This window comes from Heliangelus exortis, chromosome W (genome assembly GCF_036169615.1).
Source record: "Heliangelus exortis chromosome W, bHelExo1.hap1, whole genome shotgun sequence".
Lineage (NCBI taxonomy): Eukaryota > Metazoa > Chordata > Aves > Apodiformes > Trochilidae > Heliangelus > Heliangelus exortis.
This window is the reverse complement of record NC_092453.1, coordinates 9,234,306-9,260,038: the sequence shown is the minus strand read 5'-3', so window position 1 is coordinate 9,260,038 and position 25,733 is coordinate 9,234,306. Positions and strand designations below refer to the sequence as shown.

Here is a 25,733-nt window from a genome sequence, read left to right as displayed (position 1 = left end):
CAAGCTGATTGTTCTTTAATCTTTACAGCGGTATGCATAGTGAGCAGGGCCTGGAGTAGACCTTGCCATTTAGGCTCCAAGGGAGAATCTGAAAGAGATCTAACATATACATAATCACCAGGTTTAACATGTATGGGCCCATAGAGACCTCGGGCTCTAGTTCCCAGAACAAATTTCTCAATTTCCCACAGATGTTTCTGTAAACTTATTAGATAATCAGTTATTTTTTCCTCCCCAAATTGAGTCTATGTTCCTGCCTGCTCAATTTAAGGTCTCCTGTACATTATTTCAAATGTACTTAGCCCTTCCTTAGCTGTGGGTTTGGTTCTTATACTCAAGAGTGCCAAAGATAACAACTGGGGCCAGGACAGGTTGGCTTCCTGGACTAATTTTACAATTTGCAATTTGATCAAATGTTTCATAGTCTCCACTTGGTTGCTTCATTGTGGGTTATATGGAGTACGGAGTTGCCAATCTATTCCCAAACACTCACTTTGTTCATCCACAAAAAATGTTATAACTTTGGTCTTTGACCACTGATTGTCCCAATTAAACCAAAGTTTACACTTAGGGAAATCCAATTCCCTGTATAAAACTTTTTTCAGAGTTTCTACACTTCAGATTGTACATCAGATATCATTCATTCTCGGGATGAAAGGGGTAACATACATACACTTTCAGTAATTTCACACACCTTACACCTTGTGTCTCATTCATTCACAAGCTCACTACTAACATTTAACATAAAAGCAACAATGACAAACGAAGTTCCAAATACCTAGGGTTAGATGTCAGTTCAATTACATTACCACACCATGGTTCCCTGACCAGGAATCAAACCCAGGCCAAGGCAGTGAAAGCACTGAATGTTAACCACTACACTACCAGCTGGTTGTTCCTTCTCACCCTTCTCCTGCCTCTTACACAGTCATCAACAGGTCCCTCGTGTCTTAGCAATCACCCTTTTCTCATATGTCTCAGTGCAGTCTCTCGGCAGCCTCTACCCTGCATGTGTTCTTGTCCTGGTTTGGGCCAGGATAAAGGTGATTTTCTGTCTTGTACTTTTGCTTTTAGCTAAGTCTCTTGTAAGTAGCTGCACTTGCTGAAATTAAGAGCAAGTTTCTCAGACAGTGTGTGCTTCTAGGACTGATAACACTTGATGTTTATAGTTACTGCTAGAGACTGGTATGCAGAGCCAAGGACACTGCTCAGCTCTGAAGAAAACATAAAGAGGTCCCACCTGTATCCCTCCTTTGGGGAGGAACAGACAAGAATGATGCCAGAATTGACCAAACAGGGTATTCCATCCCATATACGTCATCCTCAGTATAAATTTGAGGGATCACGAGGGCCAAGCCAGATTTCCTGCTTCCAGCTTCCGGCTGCCTGCCCTTCCTGCCTTTCCTGCTTCCCTTTCCTTCACCGGCACCCTGGAAGGATCCCGTCCGTTTGCCTGCCTGTGCTCCTGATCAGTGCCAGCCCTTATCTGTGTGTTCCTGCCTCCAGTTCCCGACTGCTGCTGACTCCAGGAGTCCAGCCTGAACTTTACCAGGGCTGCCCTGCAGCCTCGGTGGTGACGTGAGAGCTATTGGGGGAAAGGGGGGAGGAATGTGGTATCCATTTTCTTGTATATTTGTATATATTTATTAATTTTTCTGATTTATCATTACTGTTTCATTAAAGTTGTGTAGTTTAGTTTCCAACCCATAAGTCTCTCTCCCTTATTCTCTCTCCTTTCTTATAAGGGAGGAGAGAGAGATTAATAGAGAGCGTCTGTTACTCGGTTTAATTGCCGGGCCAGTGTTAAACCGTGACAGTTCTCAATGAGTTATGGGTCCCCCATAGCCTTAAAATCTAATGAACATACCTTTTATCTGCTGTTTACAAGGCAGTCCTTACCCACCCCTGCAGCAAGTGACTAGGAGCAGAGACTTCAACTACCTAGACGTTTGCTGGAAGAACACAACTGCAGCTCACCTGACATCAGTCAAGTTCCTGGAATGTGCAGAAGACTGCTTCCTCACACGAATGTTGGGTGTGCCATACAGGAATGAGGCACAGCTGGACTTACTGCTCACTAACCAGGAAAACCTACTCTGTGATATCCTGGTTAATGACAGACTTGACTGCAGTGACCTCATCAGTGTGGAGTTTGGGGTACTGCTGAGAACACCTGGAGTACTGCATATAGTTTTGTTCTCTGCTCTACAAAAAGGATGTGGACAGCTGGAGAGGGTCCAGAGAAGAGCCACGAGGATGATCAGAGGACTGGAGTACCTGCCTGATGAGAAGAGGATGAGAAAGCTTGTTTTTTTCATCCTTGAAAAGAGAAGACACAGGGGAGACCTTATTATGTTCCAGTACTGAAAAGTGGCTACAGAGAATATGGAGACTCACGATGTTCAAGGAGTCACATGGATAGGACAAGGGGAAATGGGCACAAGTTGCTCCTTGGGACATTCCCATTGGACACAAAAAGTAAGTTTTTCCACATGAGGACAGTCAGACATTGGAATGGTCTCCCAGGGGAAGTGGTGGATTTAAGTCTCATTTTTAAGTCTCATCTCGAGACTCATTGCTGAGACATCTCATATAAACAATATGAGAAGGTTTGCGCCAGATAGTCCTTAAGGTCCCTTCCACAATGACATTCTACGATTCTATGCCCTGGAAGCCACCCAAGAGAAGTGTTCCATGGCATGGAAGGGACGGGAGTTGTTGGCAAAGCACCAGGGTGCTGAGATGAGGTCAATATACAGGAGTAAGGAGAGAAATGGTTTTGATGAAGCAGTCCCACAGTCAGCACTCCTAAGGGAAAAGTACAGCTAAGGGAAGGGCCACATGAAAATCCTCCACACCGAAAATTCCTGCAAGGAGGATGATGGTTACCATGCAAAGAAGAGAATGGGAAGCGGGACTTCTCTTCTGGTCACAGCCCAGGGTTCCAGAAGACTAAGAGCACTGCAAAACAAGATACATCTTGTGGACACAGCATCAATTGCAATGCTCTCAAGCTGCTTAGGAATTGGAGGAAAAATCCTCTGAGAGCTTATCTTGGAAAACTGTGATCCTCTAATGGAAAAAAAGGTGAGAGAATGGCAAAAGAAAGAAAAAGGGAAATGGAAAAAGAGGAAAGGGAGAGAGCAAGCAAGCAAACAATCAAAAAGCAAGAAATAAGTAAGTGATGCCAAGAAAGTAGGATAAAAACTCAATAGTCTGTGAGACTATTAAGCAAGGTATTCGTTATTGCAGTGCAGAGACCACAGGGGATCACTTCTCGTAATGTACACACTGACATTGGTTTGTTAAATAGTTTCTTATACAGGTGTGATATACAGATTTGTATATTTTACAAGAAATGATTAAAATATTCATAACTTTTCTGACAATTCATCAAGATAGGTTGCCACCCTTTTCTGTATGCACATTACAGTCTCCAGGTGGTCTTGGTGGTCATTCCTTCGTTATCTTAGTTTTCCTCACTGTGCCCTTTGGATGACCTACAGCACTTTTCTTCCTTTTCTGGCAGTGCAAACCCCCCTAATTAGTTTAGCTCAGTTTTGACACTTCTGCAAACTTTGGCAACCTTGAGATATCCCTTAACCTCCTCTCATGGATAAGTTTTCCATAGTAATTACATTCCATTATCACATACACCCTTGCCATACATGTGTCTACCTATATTTTTAAATTTCCATTAGACTCCTTTAAACTATTGCTTATACATTTCTACTATTTCTATTTCTCTGAAACCATTGCATATGTTTCTTAAAACTACTGCTTTCATATCTGTAAAACTACTGATTCACAAGAAATCAAGCAAGCAAGTAAAGAAGATGTTCTGGGGCTTTTCAGACAGATTCTTTTCTACTGAGCTCTCACCAACTCATTTAATCCCCTTTAAAAATCCACTTGTAAATCCAATTTTTCAGGAGACAACTGACAGAAGCCTTACTGTAGGCTGCTCAAGGCATCCTGTCTCATGACCCATGGTGTCACAGAGGTTTCAGGAGAGCTCATGAAGCATCCCTCCTGACAGGCAAGGAGCAGTAATGCTCCTCTCAAGAGCTGTGACAGCTCCTGGAGTCTACAGCCAGGCAGAAACAACCATGGCCCACCCTCCTCAGGCTCCCTGGCAGCAGGACTGAGCACCTACCTGTTGCTGGAACTGAACATCGTCGAGAGCACAAGCTCAATGCCGAAGCTGGAGACAGGAGCTATTTGTGATCTGAGTTAGCAGCGAGGACTAACCGCAACAAGCTTAACACCAATCTTACTCAAGAATGAGCTACCTGGCTACCCCCAGCCTCACCTTTTATTGGCCCTAGGTCTTGGGCATGCCCAGTGGGGCCAGCCCTAATTGGGCACAGGTGAGACTGGGCACCGGCCTGGCTCATTACCTGGCAATTCCTGGCACCTGTTTCCTACACCCACCAGAAACTCTGCCTGAACAGAACCAGCGGAGTTTGGGGAGGAAAACCTCAGAATCAGTTCCTCAAACACCAGAGCTTTTGCCAACTGCGCTACTCGAGCATTTCAAGTACAGAGACAATCCAAACACAGCTCTCATGGCAGCCACAGTGCCTCTGCCATCAACATCGTCAAGCAGGGGAAAGAACAGCTCTGAGAGCTGCAGGGCATAGGAGAGGGGCAGCTGAGAGCAGTCCCTGAGGGGAGAGCAGTGCTGGAGCAGAGACACCTTCCCCTCTGGGGAAAGGAGAGAGGAGAAAGGAGAGAGACTGAGGGGCTGGAAACTCAACTGCACAGCTGGCATGGAACATCACTGCTGGAAAGGAAAAGAATGAAATCTAGACACAGGGAGACAAAAGTTCCTTCCCCTTTCCCCAGCCATGCTCACATTGCTCAAATCTTCCTTTTATTCCTAAAATTGTATGTATTTCAGTTAAAAACAAACATTACCCTGGTGTGGGTTGTTCCAGGGCTGCAGATCTACATCCGTCCTCCGTGCTCCTCCATGAGCTGCACGGGACAGCTGCCCTCTCCCCACAGGCTGCATGGGAACTTCTCTACTGGCCCTTCCTTCATTCACTGACCTTGGTGTCTTGTGGAGTGCTGGGAGCAGGCTTCCACCTCCTTCTCCATGGACATCTTGGGCATTTTCTGACGCAGATGTTCCATGGTCACCCAGGGCAGCTAATGCCTCCTGAGAGAGGTGCTCAACTGCTAATGAACTCTCCAAATGTCCACACCCCTTATATATCCCCATGATCACCATGGAGACCCCCATGACAATAGTGTCCAGGCATCAGACACCGCATCACAAAGCCCTGGTGGTGGCTGTGGAGATGCAGAGGCCTGGAACTCTCTGGAATCGTGTCACAGAATCATGGAATCATGGAATGGGTTTGGTTGGAAGGGTTGAAGATCATCTTGTTCCAACCCCCTGCATGTGTGGATTGGGACACCTCCCACTCAACTGAAGCCAAACCTTCCCATGTCCCCATGGAACTTACTTTTAATCCCATCCAAAGCATCAGACACAGTGAGAGCTGGTCGACAGCCAGCTGAGTATCAGCCAGCTGTGTGTCCAGGTGTTCAAGAAGGCCACCAACATCCTGGCTTTTATCAGGAATGACAAGTCCAGCAAGAGTAGGGAAGTGATTGTGACCATGTATAAAGACAGGCACCAACAGGATCCAGTATTCCAGGTGTGGTCTCATCAGGGAAGAGTAGAGGGGTAGGAAAACATCCCTAGATCTCCTGTGTGGTGCTGACTGTAGCACAATTGTGTTGCATCATTCCCCAAAGGAAATTATTCATATATTGTGGCTTGGGGGTGCTGGTGGATGGAAAGCTGGACATGAGCCAACAGTGCATGCATGCAGAAGGCCAGAAGGGCAATTGCATCCTGGGCTCCATCAAAAGAAGAGTGTCCAACAGACTGAGAGAGGGGATTCTGCCACTTTGCTTTGGTAAAACCTCACCTGGAGTACTGCATCCAGCTCTGGAGCCCTCAATAGAGGAAGGACATGGACCTGATGGAGTGGTTTCCAGAGGAGGGCCACAAAAATGATCATGGGGCTGGAACACCTCTCCTAAAAAGACAGGCTGAGGGAGATGAGAGTGTTCAGCCTGGAGAAAAGAAGGCTCTGGAGAGACCTTCCAGCACTGAAGGGAATGCTGGAAAGGGGCTGTTTGCAAGGGCCTGGAGTGATAGGATGAGGGGCAATAGGTTGAAGTTAGAGAGGAGTAGATTTGGATTGTATGTTAGGAGGAAGTTCTTTACCATAAGGGCAGTAGAAAAAAAGGAACATGATGTCTAGGGAGGTGGTCGAGGCCTCATCCCTGGAGATATTCAAGGTGAGGCTTGAGGAGGCTCTGGGCAACCTGATCTAGTTGAGGGTGTCCCTGCTGACTGCAGGGGAGTTGGACTATATGACAATGAGATGTCCCTAGCAACAAAAATTATTTTTTAATTCAGAGCTGGTCGACAGCCAGCTGAGTATCATCCAGCTGTGTGCCCAGGTGGTCAAGAAGGCCACCAACATCCTGGCTTGTATCAGGAATAGCATGGCCAGCAGGAGTAGGGAAGTGATTGTGCCTATGTATAAAGACAGGCAACAACAGGATCCAGTACTCCAGGTGTGGTCTCAACAGGGCAGAGTAGAGGCATAGGAAAACCTCCCTAGATTTCCTGTATGGTACTGACTGTAACACGTGTGTTGCACCATCCCCCAAAGGAAAGAATTAGGATATTGTGGGTACTTGCCTTGATAGAAGCTGCTTGCTGAGTCTCTGCTGCTTTGAAGCAGGAGGATGTTCATGAAAGTGAGAAAACAGGCAGATTAATTCAGCTTGAGAATTCTAAGCTTGCTATAGTTGAAACTCGGATGATTTTGTATCGATGCATACACATGTTCTAGGATGAACCCTCCTCAGGTTTGCTATCGGGCAGAAAGGAGTTGCAAATTACTGTACCCTCAGCACTGAGAATGAGATACAAAACGGGGAAAGCCAGATAAAAATTGTAGGCAGCAGGTGCCAGGACTTGCCGGGTGATGGGCCCGGAAGAGGTGTGGTTTTCCGGAAGAGGCTCCAGAGCCAGGCGGACCGAAGTTAGCTCTCTGATACTGACCCGAACCAACACTAGCTCGATTGACTCTGTTCGCGAACCGAGCTTGCGCCCACGGCGAGATTCGTCTCACGTAACAAAATCATGCAGCAAGATGTGCGCTGAGCATCAGCAGTATTCATAATAATGACCTGGACAAAATGGAGAGGTGGGCCCAGGTGATCTTCCTGAGGTTCAACAAGACCAAGTGCAGGGTACAGCACCTGAATCATAACAGTCCTCACCATCAGTACAGGCTGGAGGATGAGGTTTTAGAAAGCAGCACTGCAGAAAAGAATGTGGGGGTGCTGGTGGATGGAAAGCTGGACATGAGCCAACAGTGCATGCTTGCAGAAGGCCAAAAGTGCAATTGCATCCTGGGCTGCATCAAAAGAAGAGTATCCAGCAGACTGAGAGAGGGGATTCTGACACTTTGCTTTGGAAACCCTCACCTGGTGTACTGCATCCAGCTCTGGAGCCCTCAATAGAGGAAGGACATGGACCTGATGGAGTGGGTCCAGAGGAGGGCCACGAAAATGATCATGGGGCTGGAACACCTCTCCTGAGAAGACAGGCTGAGGGAGCTGGGCGTGTTAAGCCTGGATAAAAGAAGGCTCTGGGGAGACCTTCCAGCACTGAAGGGGCCCTGCAGAAATGATAGAGAGGAACTTTTTTCAAGGGCCTGGCGTGACAGGATGAGTGGCAATGGGTTTACGTTCAAGAGGAGTAGATTTGCATTGGATGTTAGGAAAAAGTTCTTTACCATGAGGGCATGAAGATGTTGCCAAGGGAGGTGGTTGAGGCTTCATCCCTGGAGATATTCAAGGTGAGTCTTGGTGAGGCTCTGAGCAACCTTATCTAGTTAAGGGTTTCCCTGCTTACTGCAGGGGGATTGGACTGGATCACCTTTAAAAGTCGCTTCCAACAAAAAATTCTGTGATTTTATTGTTATCTTCAGAAACCTCAGTTACCATGGAAAGTTCCCAGAGCTCTCCACTGATGGGATTTTGAGGCCCCAAGCCCATGCCACGACTGCAGAGGTTGATGGGTCAAGGATCAGTGGTGTGGAGACTTTGGGCAGTAGAGGGGTGTCCTGGGAGTGCCTGAAGGGTGGGTTTGGGCATGGTGGAGCTTTTCTTCACAGTGGAGAACAGCTTGGGAAAGAAATAATGGCCCAAAGTGCAGATGGGGATGTCTGGAGTGGAGAGCAGAAGAAAGAAATGTCACGCCAAGGGAAAAGGAAACAACAACACCACCTTTAAAAGAAAAAAAACAAGTTTACAAGAGGAGAGATTTTACATAAATTAGTAGCTTTGGGGAGAGAGTTGTTAAGAAAAGGAAAGAAAAACAAGAGAGCAATGAAGGTTTATCACCGTCAGCCAGCCCAGGTCTCTGGCTAGGGGGGGTGGCAGCGTAGGACCCGCCATTCCTGCTTGGCTGCTGTTCTCCACCTTTTTTTTCCTCTGCTGGTGCTGTCTGACATGTAAAGTATAAAAGGTCTGCAGAGAGCATATATAAAAAGTTACAAAGTATCAACTTAATATGAATAAGGTATGTGCATGTACAAAGCAACTGTCTCAGATAGTGACATTTACAACATGTATAGAAAGAAAGATAAAATATTGATGTTTACAGAATCTTAGCAATTAATTAGGAGAAAATGTTGATTATACATGAGAACTAATAACAATAGCAATAGTAATAAAAATTATAAGAATGATAATAATGATTATAAAATAAGATACAATGCAATAATCACAAGTATATAACATAAGCCCATTTCATACACATACAAATTACATCTGATATTATATCACCAATAAAATGTATTACAGGTAACAGCAAACCAGGAGCAGTCATAAACAAAATCATGATGTTATAAATTACTTTGCCTAGGCTACAGAGGTGGCTAGCCTCCCAACTGTCAGTAATTTCTTTCAGAGTAGCCAAGTCTGAGACTGTACACCAGGGGTGTTTATTTTGATGTCCTAGGACTGCTGAAGTCTGCAGTTACAATAATTCAACCTCATTCTGTCTCAATACATAAAAGCCTAATTACACAAAGGACCAAAAAGAAACCATTGGTGTAGAGTACACAGGGAAAAAGAGAACTTAAACCTTATTCCACACAGATTATCCAGTTTGTGCTAATTTTGTGCTGTTTATCATACATGTCAGTTGCCACCCATGTGTTAGAATTCAGTGGATTTTGCAAAATGAGTTTAATTCTACCTGTGTTAGACAAATTCAAACAAACAGCTTGGCCAGGCTGCAAAATCCCTCTGAAGTTCCTGGGAGGCTGCTTCTCAGTGTTGTTATCTTGATTAGGCGACAGGGGAAAGAATGCTGTCATTCTGGGACACCTGTTCACACCCCACCTATTATTGACTGTGTCAATAGCATAATTGAGTCTCTCCCATTTACCTTCCTGAAGTCTAATTAGTTTTTTAAGTAACCCATTTGTTCGTTCAACAATGCCATTTCCTTGCGGATGATAGGGAATATGAAATGCCCAGTTAATATTTACACTTTTTGCCCATTGTTGGACCAGGTGGGAAGTGAAATGAGTACCATTATTAGAATGAATACTGCTAGGTTTAGGCAAAATTCCAAATACCTTTTTCAGGAAAGAAACCATTTTTTCCCCACTTGCTTTTGCATAAGCCTCTGCACGAATTAATCCAGAGATAACTTCTACAATTGCAATAACATACTGTTTATTTCCTGACCTTTGGAAGGGTCCTATATAATCTATTTGCCAAGTAGACCATAATGTTTTACCACAGGTAATCCACAGGTAATCCTCTTGCCTTGCTCTGTTCTCCCTGAGTGCAGCAGAAATGATGAGGGTTTGAGACATCCAAGAACATTCCCCAGGAGAGATGGGGGGAGCTGAAATAAAAACCCACACCTCTATGAGACTGCCTTCTGCCACTTCGGTTCTACAACTCTTAGAATTCATATGCTGATGTCCCCCTTTTTTTTTCTTTTTTTTTGGAGTATTTTGATATGACAAATTTCATCACTAGTGCTTGTCCCTGTCACCCAGATCCTTTGGGCTCACAGCTGCAGGGCTTCTGCTCCTCACTACAAAGTCAGCCAGCAGCAGTCAGAGATCCAACCATAGAGCTGAAGGAAGATCTGATAGAAAAGTGTGTGATTGTGTACCAGGAAAGGAAGATATAGAAATTGTCTTTGATGTTCCAGACATGTTTCCCTTAACTTTGCTAATTTTCCTTTGATCGGTGCTCCATGGTGAAAAGAAGCTTATGTCCAACAGCAGGTCCATCACCCAGTTCCTCCTCCTGGCATTTGCAGACAGCTGGGAGCTGCAGCTCTTGCACTTCTGGCTCTTCCTAGGCATCTACCTGGCTGCCCTCCTGGGCAACGGCCTCATCATCACCACCATCGCCTGTGACCAACACCTCCACACTCCCATGTACTTCTTCCTCCTCAGCCTCTCCCTCCTTGACCTGGGATCCATCTCCACCACTCTGCCCAAAGCCATGGCCAATTCCCTCTGGGACAACAGGGACATCTCCTACAGGGGATGTGCTGCACAGCTCTTCATCTTTGTCTTTTTGATGTCAGCTGAGCTATATCTTCTCACTGTCATGTCCTATGACCACTACATGGCCATCTGCAAACCCCTGCCCTACAGGACCTTTCTTGGCAGCAGAGCTTGTAACGACATGGCAGCAGCTTCCTGGGGAACTGGGTTTCTCACTGCTCTGCTGCACACGGCCAATACATTTTCACTGCCCCTCTGCCAGGGCAATGCCCTGGACCAGTTCTTCTTTGAAATCCCCCAGATCCTCAAGCTCTCCTGCTCACACTCCTACCTCAGGAATTTTTGGCTTACTGTTGTCTGTGCCTCTTCAGCATTTGGGTGTTTTGTTTTCATAGTGGTGTCATATGTGGAGATCTTCAGGGCAATATTGAGGATCTCCTCTGATCAGGGATGGCACAAAGCCTTTTCCACATGCCTCGCTCATCTCTCTGTGGTCTCTATGTTCATCACCACAGCAGTTTTTGCCTACCTGAAGCCCCCCTCCATCTCCTCCCCATCCCTGGACCTGGTGGTGTTATATCTGGACTAGGTGATTCCTCCAGCAGTGAACCCCCTCATCTACAGCATGAGGAGCCAGGATCTCAAGAATGGTCTGAAGAAACTGATGTCTGGATGAGTTTTCAAACGAATTAAAATAAGTGACTTAATCTACAGTTCTCTCCTAAAATAACTCATTACAAACCGAACCAGTCTTCAGGGATTTTATTATTGGGTTTGGTTGTAGATACTGGTGATTTGGTTTAATTATTTTCTGTTTTCCCTTTCAAAATATTGCCCAAATAGGAATGTGCCCTTTCTCATTATGTGTCTCTCTATTTTAGTTTTCTTACCTAGAGACTGTGTCAGTTAGGAGCTTTGCTCTCTCTCTGTGTTTAAACAGAATAAAGATCCTTCCAGTGTCTTATTTGCTTGAGGATCTTCCTTTGAGACCCTCTCTTGAGGTGCAGGGCAGTGCCTGTGTGCAGAAGTGGAGGGGAAAGAGTCCAGGTACAACGCACTGCCTGGGAGCACCAGCACTTGATCTTTTCCAAGCTGTCCACTTTCCACCTCCACAGTCTCCTTCTGCACCCTTGGGTAAGGCCTGAGTGCTCTGGCAGCTTGGTCACAGACCTGCGGTGTGATAGTCCTGTTCCTGCAGGCAGGGACAGGGCACGGGCAATGCTGTGACAGAGATGGCCTCCAGAACAGCTCTTCCATCATCACAGGGGATCTCCTGATCTCATCTCTTTTTCCACAGTTGCTCTCATTGAGCTGCCCAAGGAGTCGACTCTGCAGAGATTGTTGCTGTGCTGCTTTCTCTGTGGGTCCTTGTGATACCATCATGGTCCTATCTGGGGCTTTTGGGACTTAGGGCTGGTTCCTTTGTAACTTCTTTGGTGTCCAGAGCCCTCAGGGATGGTGAATGTCTTTGCAGAAACACAGCCCACGGCACTGGAATCAGGCAGGGCACCTCTGAGCACCCTCCATGACTACCCAAGAGTTTTTGTGGGAGGTGGTCAGTGGCAGTGAGCACCATCAGCTGGGTCTGCCTCCCAGCTTGACCAGCACAGCCCATGAACAGAGTCAGCCCTGGGCACCCCAGCCCCGTGCTCTGCAGAGCAGCACCCCCAGCTCGGGGCAGGGGGCAGCCTGGGGACAGGGTGCAGGGATGGGTGGCCACACCAGCCCAGAGGTGCTCAACAGGGACAAGGCTCTGTGGGAGCACAAACCCCACCAGCTCTTCCCAGGGGTGCCATGAAGGTCAGTGGCACAGACCGTGTCCTCAGGTCACTTCATCTAGACACTAAGTTCCCCTGGGAAGCCACCTGAATGCATCACTGGGCTGTGCTTCCTTCAGCCAAGGTCCACCAGCCTGTCCCAGCTGCTGGCCACTATTTCTGCCCACAGTGGCCTCAGTGCTATTTTATTAACATTTGGCACCTTTGAGTGTTTCCTGCTGGTGGCCACATCTTGTCCAGTGCTGGGCTTGCTGTGACCTTCCATGTAAGAGTCATGGACTGGAAGGTCTGTCCTGAGAAGGCAACAGCACCTTGGATAGGGGCATTTCTGTCAGCCATGAAGGACAGGAAGGGGAATGGGGAACATTACCTGCTGGTCAGTATCACCTCTCACTGGAATGCTGATGGGGCCAATGCTCCTGCAGGGCACTCCAGGCAGATGAAGGATGAAAAAGAATCAGAAATCTCTGAGTTGTTACAATCCGAGCTATTATTTTATATTTTGATTGTGAGGAAAAATCAGCCACTACTCATAGACATTGCATGAATTTACAAAAATAACAGGCTTTATGATTTAAGCAAATTATGAGGTGTCACAGTTTAACACTGGCCCGGCAATTAAACCAAGTAACATACGCTCTCTATTAATCTCTCTCTCCTCCCTGATAAGGAAGGGAGAGGGAATAAGGGAGAGAGACTTCCGGGTGGGAAACTAAACTACACAACTTTAATGAAACAGTAATGATAAATAGGAAAAATTACTAAATATATACAAATATACAAATATACAGGAAAATTGATAACACTTTCCTTCCCCCCAATAACTCTCATGGGAAAGTCCAGGCTGGACACCTGGAGTCGGCAGCAGTCGGGAACTGGAGGCAAGAACACACAGATATGGGCTGGCAGGGATCAGGAGCACAGGCAGACGAACAGACGGAATCCTTCCAGGATGCCGGGTGAAGGAAGGGAAGCAGGAAAGGCAGGAAGGGCAGGCAGCCGGAAGCTGGAAGCATAGCTTGGCCCTCGTGATGCCTCAAATTTACAAGAGGAGAGAATTTACATAAATTAGTCACTTTGGGGAGAGAGTTGTTAAAAAAAGGAAAGAAAATAAGAGAACAACGAAGTTTTATCACCCTCTGCCGACCCTGGCCTCTGGCTGAATGGGGGGGCATAGGATCCGTCGTTCCTGCTTGGTTGATGTTCTCTGCTTTTCCTTTCTTCCACTGTTGCTGTCCCATAGCTGAAGCCGAAGTGGCGAGAGAAGGGGGGGGCGTAGAGAGAGCCACGTCTTCTCCTTTCCTCTTGGAGTTTTTATACAGCAAAAAAGTGGTCTTTTCATAAATCACTGGTACACAGACTTGCTAAAGATGACACAGACTTTTGCCATCCCAAGAATTTCTCTTTTATTTATTCTTATCTTTCAGTCTTTGTTGTTTTGTTAATTTTATAGTCTTTGTCTGGGCCATGTACCAGGAGGCGACCTGATAAGCACTCTTATCTTTAGGTGTCTGGCAGGCATGATATAGTGAGGTAAAGATCTGTTAATTGAGAGTATGTTTGGTATGTTTTAAAAGAGCAGAAAAAATACTGATTCGAGAGACATATTTTTTATTTTCAAAGTGTTTACATTAAGAGTGGACAGGGGAAAGGAAGGCATGGGGTGCACTTGGCCAGTAGAAAGCTATTTGACGTTTCCTACCAGTGTCCCTTAATACCCGGACTGGTGATGTCTCTATTGAAGACCTGGAGGATGGTGTGGGTAGGAGTTTCATGAGATGATGAGAGTCAAGTACCATCAGTGATTCAAAGTCTTCCTGGCAGACAGTGGTGGTGCCTCTGTGACCAGAACTTGATCCAATGATGGTGACTGTCTTTTTAATCCCCCTATGGGGTGGGACAAAAAGCACTCTCAGCCCCTTTGTGGATGAAGCCACGCTGGGGGAGCGCTTGAGAAACCTCACCTGGTTCAGCCTGCCTTGAGCAGGGCACTAAGATGATGCTCAGAGGTCTCTTCCAGACTGGAATATTCTGTGACTCAAGGAATCTTTCACTCCAAGAGCTCTTTGAGGACAGAAATAGGAAGGGGAAGAAGAGAAAGAGAGGCAGAAGAGCCCCAAAAATACCTCAGCTCCTCTGAGCAATTTTTCTGCATTTGAATCATTGGTAGGAACTTTCCTTTGGTCAGTGGTAGTTCAAAACCAGTCATACTCAGAATGAGTGTCAGCAGCTTTTTAGAACATCCAGATGGTTTTTTTTCAATTAAAAACTATGAATAAAACAATGAAAATTCCAGGGGAAAAAATGCTGAGCATGTCTGGAAAGGCAGATTTTCTCAGCTGTTGAAGAGAACTCTTTCCTGCAGAGATTCCTGCTCGGATCTCCACTGATGGCCTCAGTCATGACTTCCTAAAGCAGGCACAGGGTTGGCCATTGACTCAGAGATGCCCTGGGTCAAGTCAAGCACTTGTGTGTGAAACGTGACCCAGGATGTCTGTGAGCCCTTCTGGAGCAGGAGCTGGGATGCAGGAAGGGAACATCTAGGTGGTGCTTTTGATGGAGGTGGTCAGTGGCAGTGAGCACCATCAGCTGGGTCTGCCCAGCTGAGAGAGAGGTGGCCAAGGGCTCTGTCAAGGAGCGAGGTCATTATCTGCAGGAGATCAGTGGACAACACGCAGATAAATATAATCAAAGTATTGCCGTTTATTGAGAATACCGGTAGCCCTTTTATACACATTCAGGCTGATAATAAAGCATATTTCTAATTGGTACAACACATTTTTTCATATGCCACAGGACATTATCAAACTGGTTAAATACAATTTATTATATGCTGTTTATGCAATGTTTTCCCATCCTGTTATTCTCCTTTTCTGCTGCCAACCTCCTTATCTTTTGCACGTAGATTATTTTTAATAACTTTTCAGCTGGACCTCAAGACCCTTGGCTCGCTCTGGCTAATGCTAAGAAGTCAGGATTGCTCACATATCCATTTTCTTCCAAAAACTGCTCCAACAATTGTCCCCTTGGCCATAGAAGTGTCCTTGGCCACCAAGACTCCTGAGAGGAAGCTTTCTCTTGAGGCTCTCAGGATCTGCCTTCCCAGGGCCTGGGGTCAGGGCTTGGCCTTTCTTCTGCATTCAAAAAACCAAAGGGTTTTCTCAGCATTACAGCCACCAGCACAGGGCCTTTGCCTCCTGCAATCATGGCCTCCAGGGATCTGCTCTAACAAAGCCATGGGGAGTTTCTGGCAGGCTCAGTGGGGCCCATCAGTGCTTGAAGGTATTTTGGGTTTTGCTTCTGACTTTGACTTTATCAGAGATTTTTTTTCATTCTTCACTCACTATCTGAAGCTCATTTAATTAGCCTCAAAAGGCCAAAGGCATTCTTTACCATTTTGCATTTTTCTTCATGTCTTCAAGACCTATAGAGCTCCCTGGAGTTGTTCTTTTTTTTCCTGGTGGATTTAAGGAGGAAGATTTCAAAGTGCACCGTTGCACTCTTATTTGAAAGGGAATATTTCATTACTTTGTACTTCAGAGGAGAGGTTCTAGCAGCATTCTCCAAGTGATAATGACCCAGAGGTCTCCTCAGGAGGTCTTGAAAAAGAGAAAGATCCTGACAGGATCAACTCCTGTAAGGAGAGGAGGGCAGGCCAAGCTGTTTGTGTGAATCTACTTTATGTAGAATTAAAACTTGTAATATGTTAGTATTCATAACCAGTAAAATTTAGGGTTAAACTGAGAAAGAAGTGAACAAAGCAGCTGAGATATGTAATTTTCCACTAGAACAATGTAACCAAACACAAGGCCAGAACGAGATTAGCTTCTGTCTCAAAGATAATTAAAAGTGTAGGTCTTGTTCTTAAAACAAGACACGGCCAAGACCATTTAGGCGCCAGCTGGGCACCAAAGAATGTGAACATCTTCACAAGAAGGTCACCACCAATGGATAAGAAGGAAGTTATGGAACATAAAGGATGTCACCACCAACAAATAAGAAGGCTATGGATAGAGTCTGATATTGCCTTGTAACAATATAATGAAGTCAGCAAGAACTGAGAATGTAACGATGTTGCAACCTCCCCTTTTACTGTATAAATACCCTAACCCTTTCCCTTAACCCTCGGAACTCTTTGTCCAGCGAGAGCTGGGAGTTCCCCGGATCCGCAAATAAATACCTTTGCTGTTTAAAGGCTTAAAACTCTGTCTCTAAATAGTTTTATTAGGCCTTTTTGGGCTTCAGTCTGCACCAGAAGGAAAAGAAATTCCTTGAGGTCTGACACTGGATGGACACCCTTGCTCCTCACCTCCCCAACACCACCATTGCTCTTCTTGGCCCCCTGGGACTTGCACCACTTCTCCTCACATCAGACTTCTCCCCTGGTCTCTGCAGCTGGATGGTACATCTCCTTTGCACCAGTTCCCCCCTCTTTTCCTTAGAAAACTGCTGCACACGGGCACAGCAGGACTTTTCCTCTTTGTAAAAAAAGCAAAGCAAAGCATGATAAAGTTTCATGGGCAAACACACTCCTCAACCATATGCTAAGTACGAGCTGCCCCTAATGAGGTCGCCTTTCTACAAGGGATAATCTTATGAGAAATACTTTGGGTGAGGAGACACAAAAAGATGGACACAAACACAGTGACAGAGTTGGCTAAGGAGGCAATGAGAGTGCTGAAATGTTTGTGAGCTTTGACTCCCTGAAGCTTAGAACAGCACCATAGTGAAACAGAGGAAGACCCTGACAGGATTAACTGCTGTAATTTTCCTCTGAAACAGTGTGAACATCTTCTGTCTCAAAGATAATTAAATGTGTAGGTCTTGTTCTTAAAACAAGACACTGCCAAGGCTAACTAGGCACCAAAGGAATGTGAACATCTGCGCAAAAAGAACATAAAGATGTCACAACCAGCAGATAAGGGGAAAGTTACGGCTAGGGTCTGATATCGTAACAATGTAATGAAGTCAGAGAGAATCAAGAAAGGTAAAAAGTTCAACCCTGAGGAAGACCGTTACTTCATCTGAAGACCCCCAGAGACCTCGAGACATATCCCCAAAAGACGACTCCGCCCAGACTCCACCCAGACTCAGCCTGTTATGAATATTATAATTACATATTGCAATCTTATGACTATGTATGTAAGGATGTTGCAACCTCCCCTTTTAATTGTATAAATAACCTAACCCTTTTCCTTGACTGGTGGAACTCTTTGTCCAGCGTGAGCTGGGAGTTCCCCGGATCCAAAAATAAATACCTTTGCTGTTTAAAGGCTTAAAATTCTGTCTATAAACAGTTTTGTAGGCCTTTTTGGGCTTCATTTTGGGACTTCATCAGATGGGACTGACTCCGTTGTGCCATGATCCGGGGAGGCCCGGGGATGCTTTTGGGGCCCCCCGACAAATTCTGTCGGATAAGCCTCCCCTACTCCCTTGGCTCTATGCGCCGATGGACATCAGACCAGACCTTCCTCATACTGAAAAGGCATTTATTTTTGCTTGGGTTTTGAGGACTCTAGGGAAAGGGGGGTTCAAGTCCCCCAGGATTTACAGGGACGCGGGGGACGCCCCCAGACTGGCAGGTTCAAGTCCAGGCCAGGTCTGAGTCTCTTTTCAGGGTTAAGCGGTTCGAGTCCGGTCAACCCTGATTCTCAAAGAGAAGGGTTCGAGTCCCTTCTGGGGTTTGAGTCCCCAGGAGAATTGAAGTCCTTCCACTGCAGTGCGAAATACTTTTCAGGGTTAAGCGGTTCGAGTCTGGTCAACCCTGATTCTGAAGGAGAAGAGTTCGAGTCCCTTTCGGGGTTTGAGTACCCAGGAGAATTGTATGGTATTGATAACAGGCTTCTGTTAATGCTGTGATTGTTTATATGTTGATTCTGGGATCCCTCGCTTATATGTTGATTGTTGATTGTGCTATTCTGTTGCGCCGCTTTTAAGTGATTTAAGTGTTTTGAGTGGTTATGCGTCCCTATTGAAAAAAAGTTTTATAGCTTTATCTTCGGGGGTCATCTATAGCGACATCTGGTTACACTAGGTGGTAAAGCAACATGTAAAATTCTGTGTAAATTTTACCTGTGCAAAGTTCTGACTGAAAGTACGTATGTGCGAATGAAAGTAAGTGACTGAGATGCAATATAATTGCGAAGCGAATGCGGAGTCCTGATTTGTGTTTCCGTGTCACCCGCAAGGGAGCCAGCCAGAGATGGACAAAGCAATTGGTGTGAATTGTTGGAACAAAATAAGAAATATACTTGAAAGGTGGAATAAGCTAAGTAAAGTGTTGAAATCTGAATTGAATTTGGTAACCTAGAAAGAGCCCCTACAGTTGTAACGTCTCAAGTGGGTATAATGGTGACTGAACAAAGTAAGGAAATTAATACTAAAACCCCCTTGGGATGCATTTTAAAACATTGGAAAGAAGTAGGGGGAATTCCAGGGTGAAATATAAGGAAAAAGACACTTGTGAAATATTGTCAAGATTGGTGGCCTCTGTATAAACTAGATGATGGAGAAAAATGGCCTCCAGGGGGAAGTTTAAACTATAGTACCATCCTACAACTTCTTCTGTTTCTCCGTAGAATGGAAAAGTGGGATGAAGTAATGTATGAAGACATGTTCTTTACCTTAAGGGATAAGCCGGAATGGCAAAAAGATTGTGGAAGAAATGTATCACCTCAAGATCCCTTTGTGTTAGCACTAGAACGCGATCAGAAAAACAGCAAGTTAAAGGAATGCTGTTGTGATGCATGTAGCATAGGGAAACGATGCCTTAAGCTGAAAGGAAAAGACAATGAAACAGAAAGTGCCATTAGCCTCCAAGAATATCAGCCTCTTGCATCAGGATATGGAGTACTGCTGCCAATATCAGAACAGAAAGGCGGGAAACAGCCTGGGCAAGAAAGAATGGCCCAAAGTGCGGGAGCGGCAAAGAAAATGCGTGCAACCAATATGGTTGATAAACGAACTTCTGGTTTATTGCGCAGCAACTTTCGCTTATATAGTGCTTCCGTGACCACACCCCAGCCACCAACATAACTTTTTATTGGACACCCGGTGTGTTTACCTGTAGCACAGCGAATCCCTGGTGCAGGTAGCACCGGAGTATGGGCCGATCTAATTGGCCTCCCAAACATGGGGTTGGGCATAGCAAAGGGGTCGTACCTCCCATCTCTTCGAGAATATTCAGGAATATTCTCCAACATTCTCCAAACCTCTCTAACATTCCACAACACAGTAGCTCGTCCCTAGAATCGGGAGATGACAGAAACGAGGAATCGAAAAGGGTTTCACAAAGACCAGTAGAGAGAGACAAAAATTAAGAGAAAGCCCTGCAGGAGACAGGGAAAAGGATTAAAAAAAGAGAGAACAGGATAGACACCGAAAGTCTGGGAAATGATCCTGGAGAAGGAACTAACCATCCATATTACACTAGACCAATTGAGCAAAAAGATAAGGAAAAGGAGTCAGAAATGGCAAGGGTAGAAGTAGAAAAAGCAAAACTAGAAGCAGAGAAAGTGAGAATAAAAGCAGAAAAGGCTAAAGCCAAAACAGAAAAGGCAAAACTAGAAGCAGAGAAAGCAAGAATAGAAGCAGAAAAAGCAAAAGCAGAAGCAGAAAGGGCAAAAACTGAAGAAGACAGGGCAGAAATAAAGGCAAAAGCTCAGACAGGAGTTGGAAGAGCTGAGGGAAAAAAAAGAGATCCCAGAGAGCTATACAATAGCCCCTCTTCGACAAATAATGCCTAGATTAGGAGAACAAGAATGGATAAAAATACCGTAAAATAAAATACTATGGGTGACCTTAACAACTGGAGGGAGGAAGTGAAAAATTTAAGAGACCCAGAAGGGGTGGCTAGAAGGTTTGAATTAATCACAAAGAATTTAGACGTTGATTGGGAGGATATTGATCTGATGCTGTCTGAATTAACAGAGACGGAAAAAGAACTTGTTTTGAAAACTGGAAGGGAACATGCTACATTGATACAGGGGCAGGTGGATATCATGTTTCCAACAAGTAATACAAACTGGGATCCAAACGACCCCCTCTAATATGATTTATTGCGGCAATACAGGAGGTTAATTATACAGGGCTTACGACAAGCGATACCTAAAGCGATAAATTGGGCAGCCCTATATGAAGTTAGACAAGGACAGTATGAGACGCCATCAGAATTTTTTGACAGACTTAGAGCGGCGATGAGACAATATACCCCCTTAGATCCTGGGTCAGAACAAGGCAAACAACAATTACTGGGATTGGTGATGGGGCAGTGTAGTGTAGATATCAGAAAGAGATTACAAAAACTTGAACTTCCTGCTGATAAAAACTTAGAGGTTTTAATGAATAAAGCCTGGAAAGTGTACAATAATAGAGAGCGAGAAAAAGAAAAGAGAGAGAAAAAGAAAGAGAGTAAGAAACTTGCTAAAATCATTGCAGCAGTACAATCAACTCCAAGGTTCCCAGAGGCAAATGCTAGGGGTAGAGGGCGTGGTTATCCCATAAGAGGAAGAGAAAATTTCCAACGAGCCAGAGCAGACCCGAATCAATGTTCCTGTTGTTGGCAAATAGGACACTGGCAACGAAATTGCCCTAAGCGAAACAAGAAATTTGGGGGGGCTACTGTTGCTCATAATGATGGTAACTGAGGGGGACCAGTGAGTTGTTCCCTAGCCGACCCACTGGTTAAAATAGAGCTAGGGGAAGGTAAAATGGAATTGGATTTTTTAATCGACACTGGTGCTACATATTCAGTTTAAAATCAAGAATTAATACAAAAAACTGATTAATTTATACAAGTTGTGGGGGCAACAGGCCAAGCAGAAAAGGCTTTCTTCTTGAAACCTCTTAAATACAAAATTGGGAAACAGATGGGGATTCATCAGTTTTTATATTTACCTAATTCTCCAAAACCTCTGCTAGGGAGAGACTTGTTAGAGAATTTAGGAGCCATAATAAGGTTTGATAAAGATAAGTTTGAATTCCAGGTAAACAAAGAACAATTGATAGCTGCTCTAAGTTTAACTATCAGTTGTGTTAAACCAGAATCTGATAATCATAACATCAACTGAATCACAGGCGAAACATATCCGTGGGTGTGGGCAACTGACATACCTGGAAAATTAAAACAAGCCACCCCCATCGTTATTGAATTGATACCAGGGGCTAAAACAGTGAACAAAAAACAATATCCCCTGAGACTAGAGGATAGGAAAGTATGTGAATCAGATTTCAACACACCAATCTTACCAGTTAAGAAACCAAATGGGACTTATAGACTGGTACAGGATTTAAGAGCTGTAAATGATATTACTAAGACTACATCCAGTGGTAGCTAACACTTATACACTCTTGACCAAAAAGATAATCTGATTTGGTTTACAGTGTTAGATCTGAAAGATACATTTTTCTGCCTTACCTTAGCCCCAGAAAGCCGAAAGATTTTTGCCTTTGAATGGGGGGTTGTTAGTAAAGGGAGGAAGACACAACCAACCTGGACGGTGTCACCTCAAGGTTACAAAAATAGTCCTACAATATTTGGAAATCAATTGGCTAAAGAATTGGAACAGTGGGAACGACCACAGGGAGAGGGCACTCTTCTGCAATATGTGGATGACTTACTGATAGCAACTGAAACAGAAGAGCAATGTGTTGAGTGGACAATCTCGTTGTTAAATTTCTTGGGTTTAAATGGTTATCGAGTCTCCCAGCAAAAAGCACAGCTGGTGCAAGAAAAGGTGGTCTACCTAGGATACGAGATCTCTGGAGGACAGCGATCCCTAGGAACAGTGAGGAAAGAACCCATCTGCCAGATGCCCAGGCCTGAAATGGTGAGAGACCTGCGAGCCTTCTTAGGAGTAACAGGTTGATGTCGCCTGTGGATATATCAATACGGGATACTTGCTAAATCTCTGTATTATTTGTTAAAAGAATCTAAAATTATTCTAGTCTGGACCCCTGAAGCAGAAGCAGCCTTTAAAAGACTGAAACAAGAGCTGATGAAAGCTCCAGCATTGGGCCTGCTTGATGAAACAAAACCATTTTGGCTGTTCTTGCACGAGCGCCAGGGAATGGCCCTAGGAGTCTTAGCTCAACAACTGGGACCATACAAAAGAGCTCTGGCTTACTTCTCTAAGAAACTAAACGAAGTAAGTAAAGGATGGCCCACGTGCCTGAAGGCGGTGGTTGGAGTAATTATGAACATAGAAGAAGCCAGAAAACTTACTATGGGCCAGAAAATGACTGTGTTAGTGTCCCACACTGTATCAGCAGTACTGGAACAGAAAGGTGACCATTGGGTGTCACCCTCCCAGTTCCTGAAGTACCACACGATTTTAGCCAAATCAGATGATATAACCATTCAAGTGATTAATGTTGTCAACCCAGCCTCATTTCTAGAAGGAAGAATATCAGCAGAACCAATTGAGCATGACTGTCTAGAAACCATCAAAGCAGTGTACTACAGTCACCCAGATCTCAAGGAAGAGCCACTCGAAGGAGCAGTTGACTGGTTCTCGGATGGCAGTAGCTTCGTGAATCAGTGAGTAAGAATGGCTGGCTATGCAGTAACTACGACAGAACAGGTAATTGAATGGAATCCTTTGCCTGCAGGAACTTCAGCACAGAAGGCCAAACTAATAGCTCTTACCCGAGCCCTTGAGTTGGCAAGAGGGAAAAGAATTAATATATGGACAGATTCTAAATATGCCTTCTCTGTTGTACATGCCCATGGGGCAATCTGGAAGGAGCAAGGACTGCTGACTGCCCAAGGAAAAGACATAAAACATGAAGAAGAAATCCTACAGTTGCTGGAGGCTGTTCAGCTCCCAACCAAGTGGCCATAATGCATTGCAGGGGGCACCAGAGAGGTAACACCATTCCAGAAAGAGGTAACAGAGTAGCTGAAGCAGAAGCTAAATTAGCTGCTGCAAGAACCAAAGATTTAGTTGTTATGGCTCTGGTACCAGAAGAATTAGATACTAATTTTCAACCAGAGTATGAGGAATCAGACCATAAGTGGATACAAAGAAATAAGGGTAAAATGTTAGATAATGGATAGGGTCAGCTAGTAACAGGACAACTAGTACTGACAGAAAAATTTGTATGGCAATTTGTAAAAAGAGAACACGACAAGGCCCACTGGGGATTAGATCCTCTTTATCAGCATCTAAAAATTAGAATAGCAGGGTCAAAGCTATTCACAGCAGTGAAACAGGTCACATCCCGATGTGAACGCTGTCTGAAAAATAATCCAAACACGGGAACAAAGGTACACCAGGGAGTACTTCATAGAGGAAAATTCCCAGGGGAAGTGTAGCAGATTAATTTTTCTGAACTCCCAAGGAAAGGGGGCTAGTAGTACCTCTTGGTTCTGACAGATACATTTTCTGAGTGGCCTGAAGCGTTCCCATGCAGAACAAACAAAGAAGGAGAAGTAACTAAAGTCTTGTTTAATGAAATCATACCGAGGTTTGGAGTGCCTAGGAGTATCTCCTCGGACAGAGGCTCGCACTTTTGTGCTAAAATTGTACGAGCAATAAGTAAGGCACTGCAAATCAAATGGCAGTTGCACACGCCTTATAGACCTCAAGCTAGTGGACAAGTAGAAAAGATGAATCATCTTATTAAACAACAGATAAAATATGCCAGGAAACCAACCTACAGTGGTACCAAGCCTTACCTATTGCTCTAATTAGACTGAGAGTGAAGCCTCGTTCAAAAGAAAAACTGAGTCTGTTTGAAATCTTATATGGGAGACCTTATGCAATGCAGATTGTAAATAGCGAGGCTGTAGATCAAATAGGTAATCAATATGTGCATGATTATGTTATAGCTGTGGGGAAGTACTTTGATAAGAATGCCACAGTGGTGATGGATCACCAACCTAAACAACCTGATTGTAAATTGCATCCCTTTAGTCCTAGTGGTTGGGTATATGTTCAGAATCTTTTAGGAAAACCTCTGCAAGAGAAGTGGGAAGGACCCTTTCAAGTATTCCTGACCACCTTCACTGCAATCCGAATTAAGGAATGACCCACCTGGATCCACTACTCCCAAGTCAAGAGGGCCCCCGAACATTGCAAAGAACGCTCCTGAAGAAGCTCGACACTATGAACTGGTGACCTTTAGTGTTGATACTTGGACTCTGGAGAAGTATAACCTTATCACAAAACCCTACCCAGGAATGGCCATGGTCGGGTGCACAGATAGTTAAGGCACGACCATGGGTTGGTACACCACTCATGGTATTAGACCCTGAACCTGGCCTAGACATCTATGTCCTACATAACAACCAGCCATATGGGCAAAAAGACTGGACTCAAGGCCAAGGCCTATTAGACTCCTTAACAGGAGAGGAAGGGGATGAAATCCAGATGGGGTGCAAAAGCATTAAAGGGCAGGAAAACGAACAAATCAGATTAACTGTGACATCTTTGAAAACCGTATCACTTACATAGAACCTAGGACACGGAATGTGGGTCAAAAGGAAGGGACCAGCTTTTTGCATCTGGGAAGAAGACAAAGAAAAGAAAAGATACAAAGCTGACAAAGCTCAGTGTGAAGTAAAAATAATATTAGAACATCCGATTGCAGTCACATGCTTATGGGTTAGCAAGTAGGGAGCTGCTTCCGAACAGTTTCCTATTAAACTCACTGAAAGACCTACTACTAAAGCACCTACTGAAGCACCTAGTGAAATGGCCATATGTCAGAGACGGAGAGGGAAAACTCATACAACCAATATGGTTGATAAACAAGCTTCAACTTTGTTGCGCAGTAACTTTTACTTATATAGTGTTTCTGTGACCACGCCCCTGCCACCACACACCAACATAACGTATTATTGAACACCCGGTGTGTTTACCTGTAGCACGGGCCGATCTAATTGGCCCCTCAAACACGGGGTTGGGCACGGCAAAGGGGTCACACCCCCTACCTTTTCGGGAGCATTCTGGAGCATTCTACAACATTCTACAACAGCCATAATGTTTGGGCAAGTTTTGATTACTCCAGGAATAAGCGGCAATCAGTCAGTACAGAGGCCTGTATTCCTAAAGAACAACTGGGATATATTTGTGAAAATGCAGTTATAGAAAATGAAGATTTGTGCTTAGATACTGAAGATAGTGTATGTACCTTTGAAATGTTTCCCCATAATGACAACCAATCACAAGTTTACTATTTAGGGAATGGCTGTGCATGTATTAGAACACTATGCATTAGTATTTTTATTGATCATTGTCATGAAATAGCAAATGGTACTAATCTTTTTGTATGTAACTTTACTAGAATTGCAGGCTGTGATTTTGATTATTTTGTTCCCATAACCACTATGCAATTAATTGAAGCTGAATATACATTGTATCACAATATA

General features: G+C 44.6%; 1 protein-coding gene and 1 long non-coding RNA gene across 2 annotated transcripts in view; one reads left to right on the top strand and one right to left on the bottom strand.

The window, feature by feature from the left end:
* LOC139789130 (uncharacterized) overlaps nt 1–17,676 on the bottom strand; it is a 331,076-nt gene extending 313,400 nt beyond the window's left edge. Inside the window, exons 1-2 of the long non-coding RNA XR_011723050.1 lie at nt 17,550–17,676; nt 16,443–16,472 (exon numbers count right to left, since the gene is read on the bottom strand). This is a non-coding gene — a long non-coding RNA (uncharacterized lncRNA). The remainder of the gene's footprint in view (nt 1–16,442; nt 16,473–17,549) is intronic.
* Nucleotides 7,845–11,259, top strand: LOC139789152 (olfactory receptor 4B13-like). The gene is made up of 3 exons (XM_071729677.1): nt 7,845–7,908; nt 10,433–10,542; nt 11,173–11,259. Exons 1-3 carry the CDS (start codon nt 7,845–7,847, stop codon nt 11,257–11,259), a joined length of 261 nt encoding a protein of 86 aa, XP_071585778.1.
* Nucleotides 17,677–25,733: the final 8,057 nt, after the last annotated feature.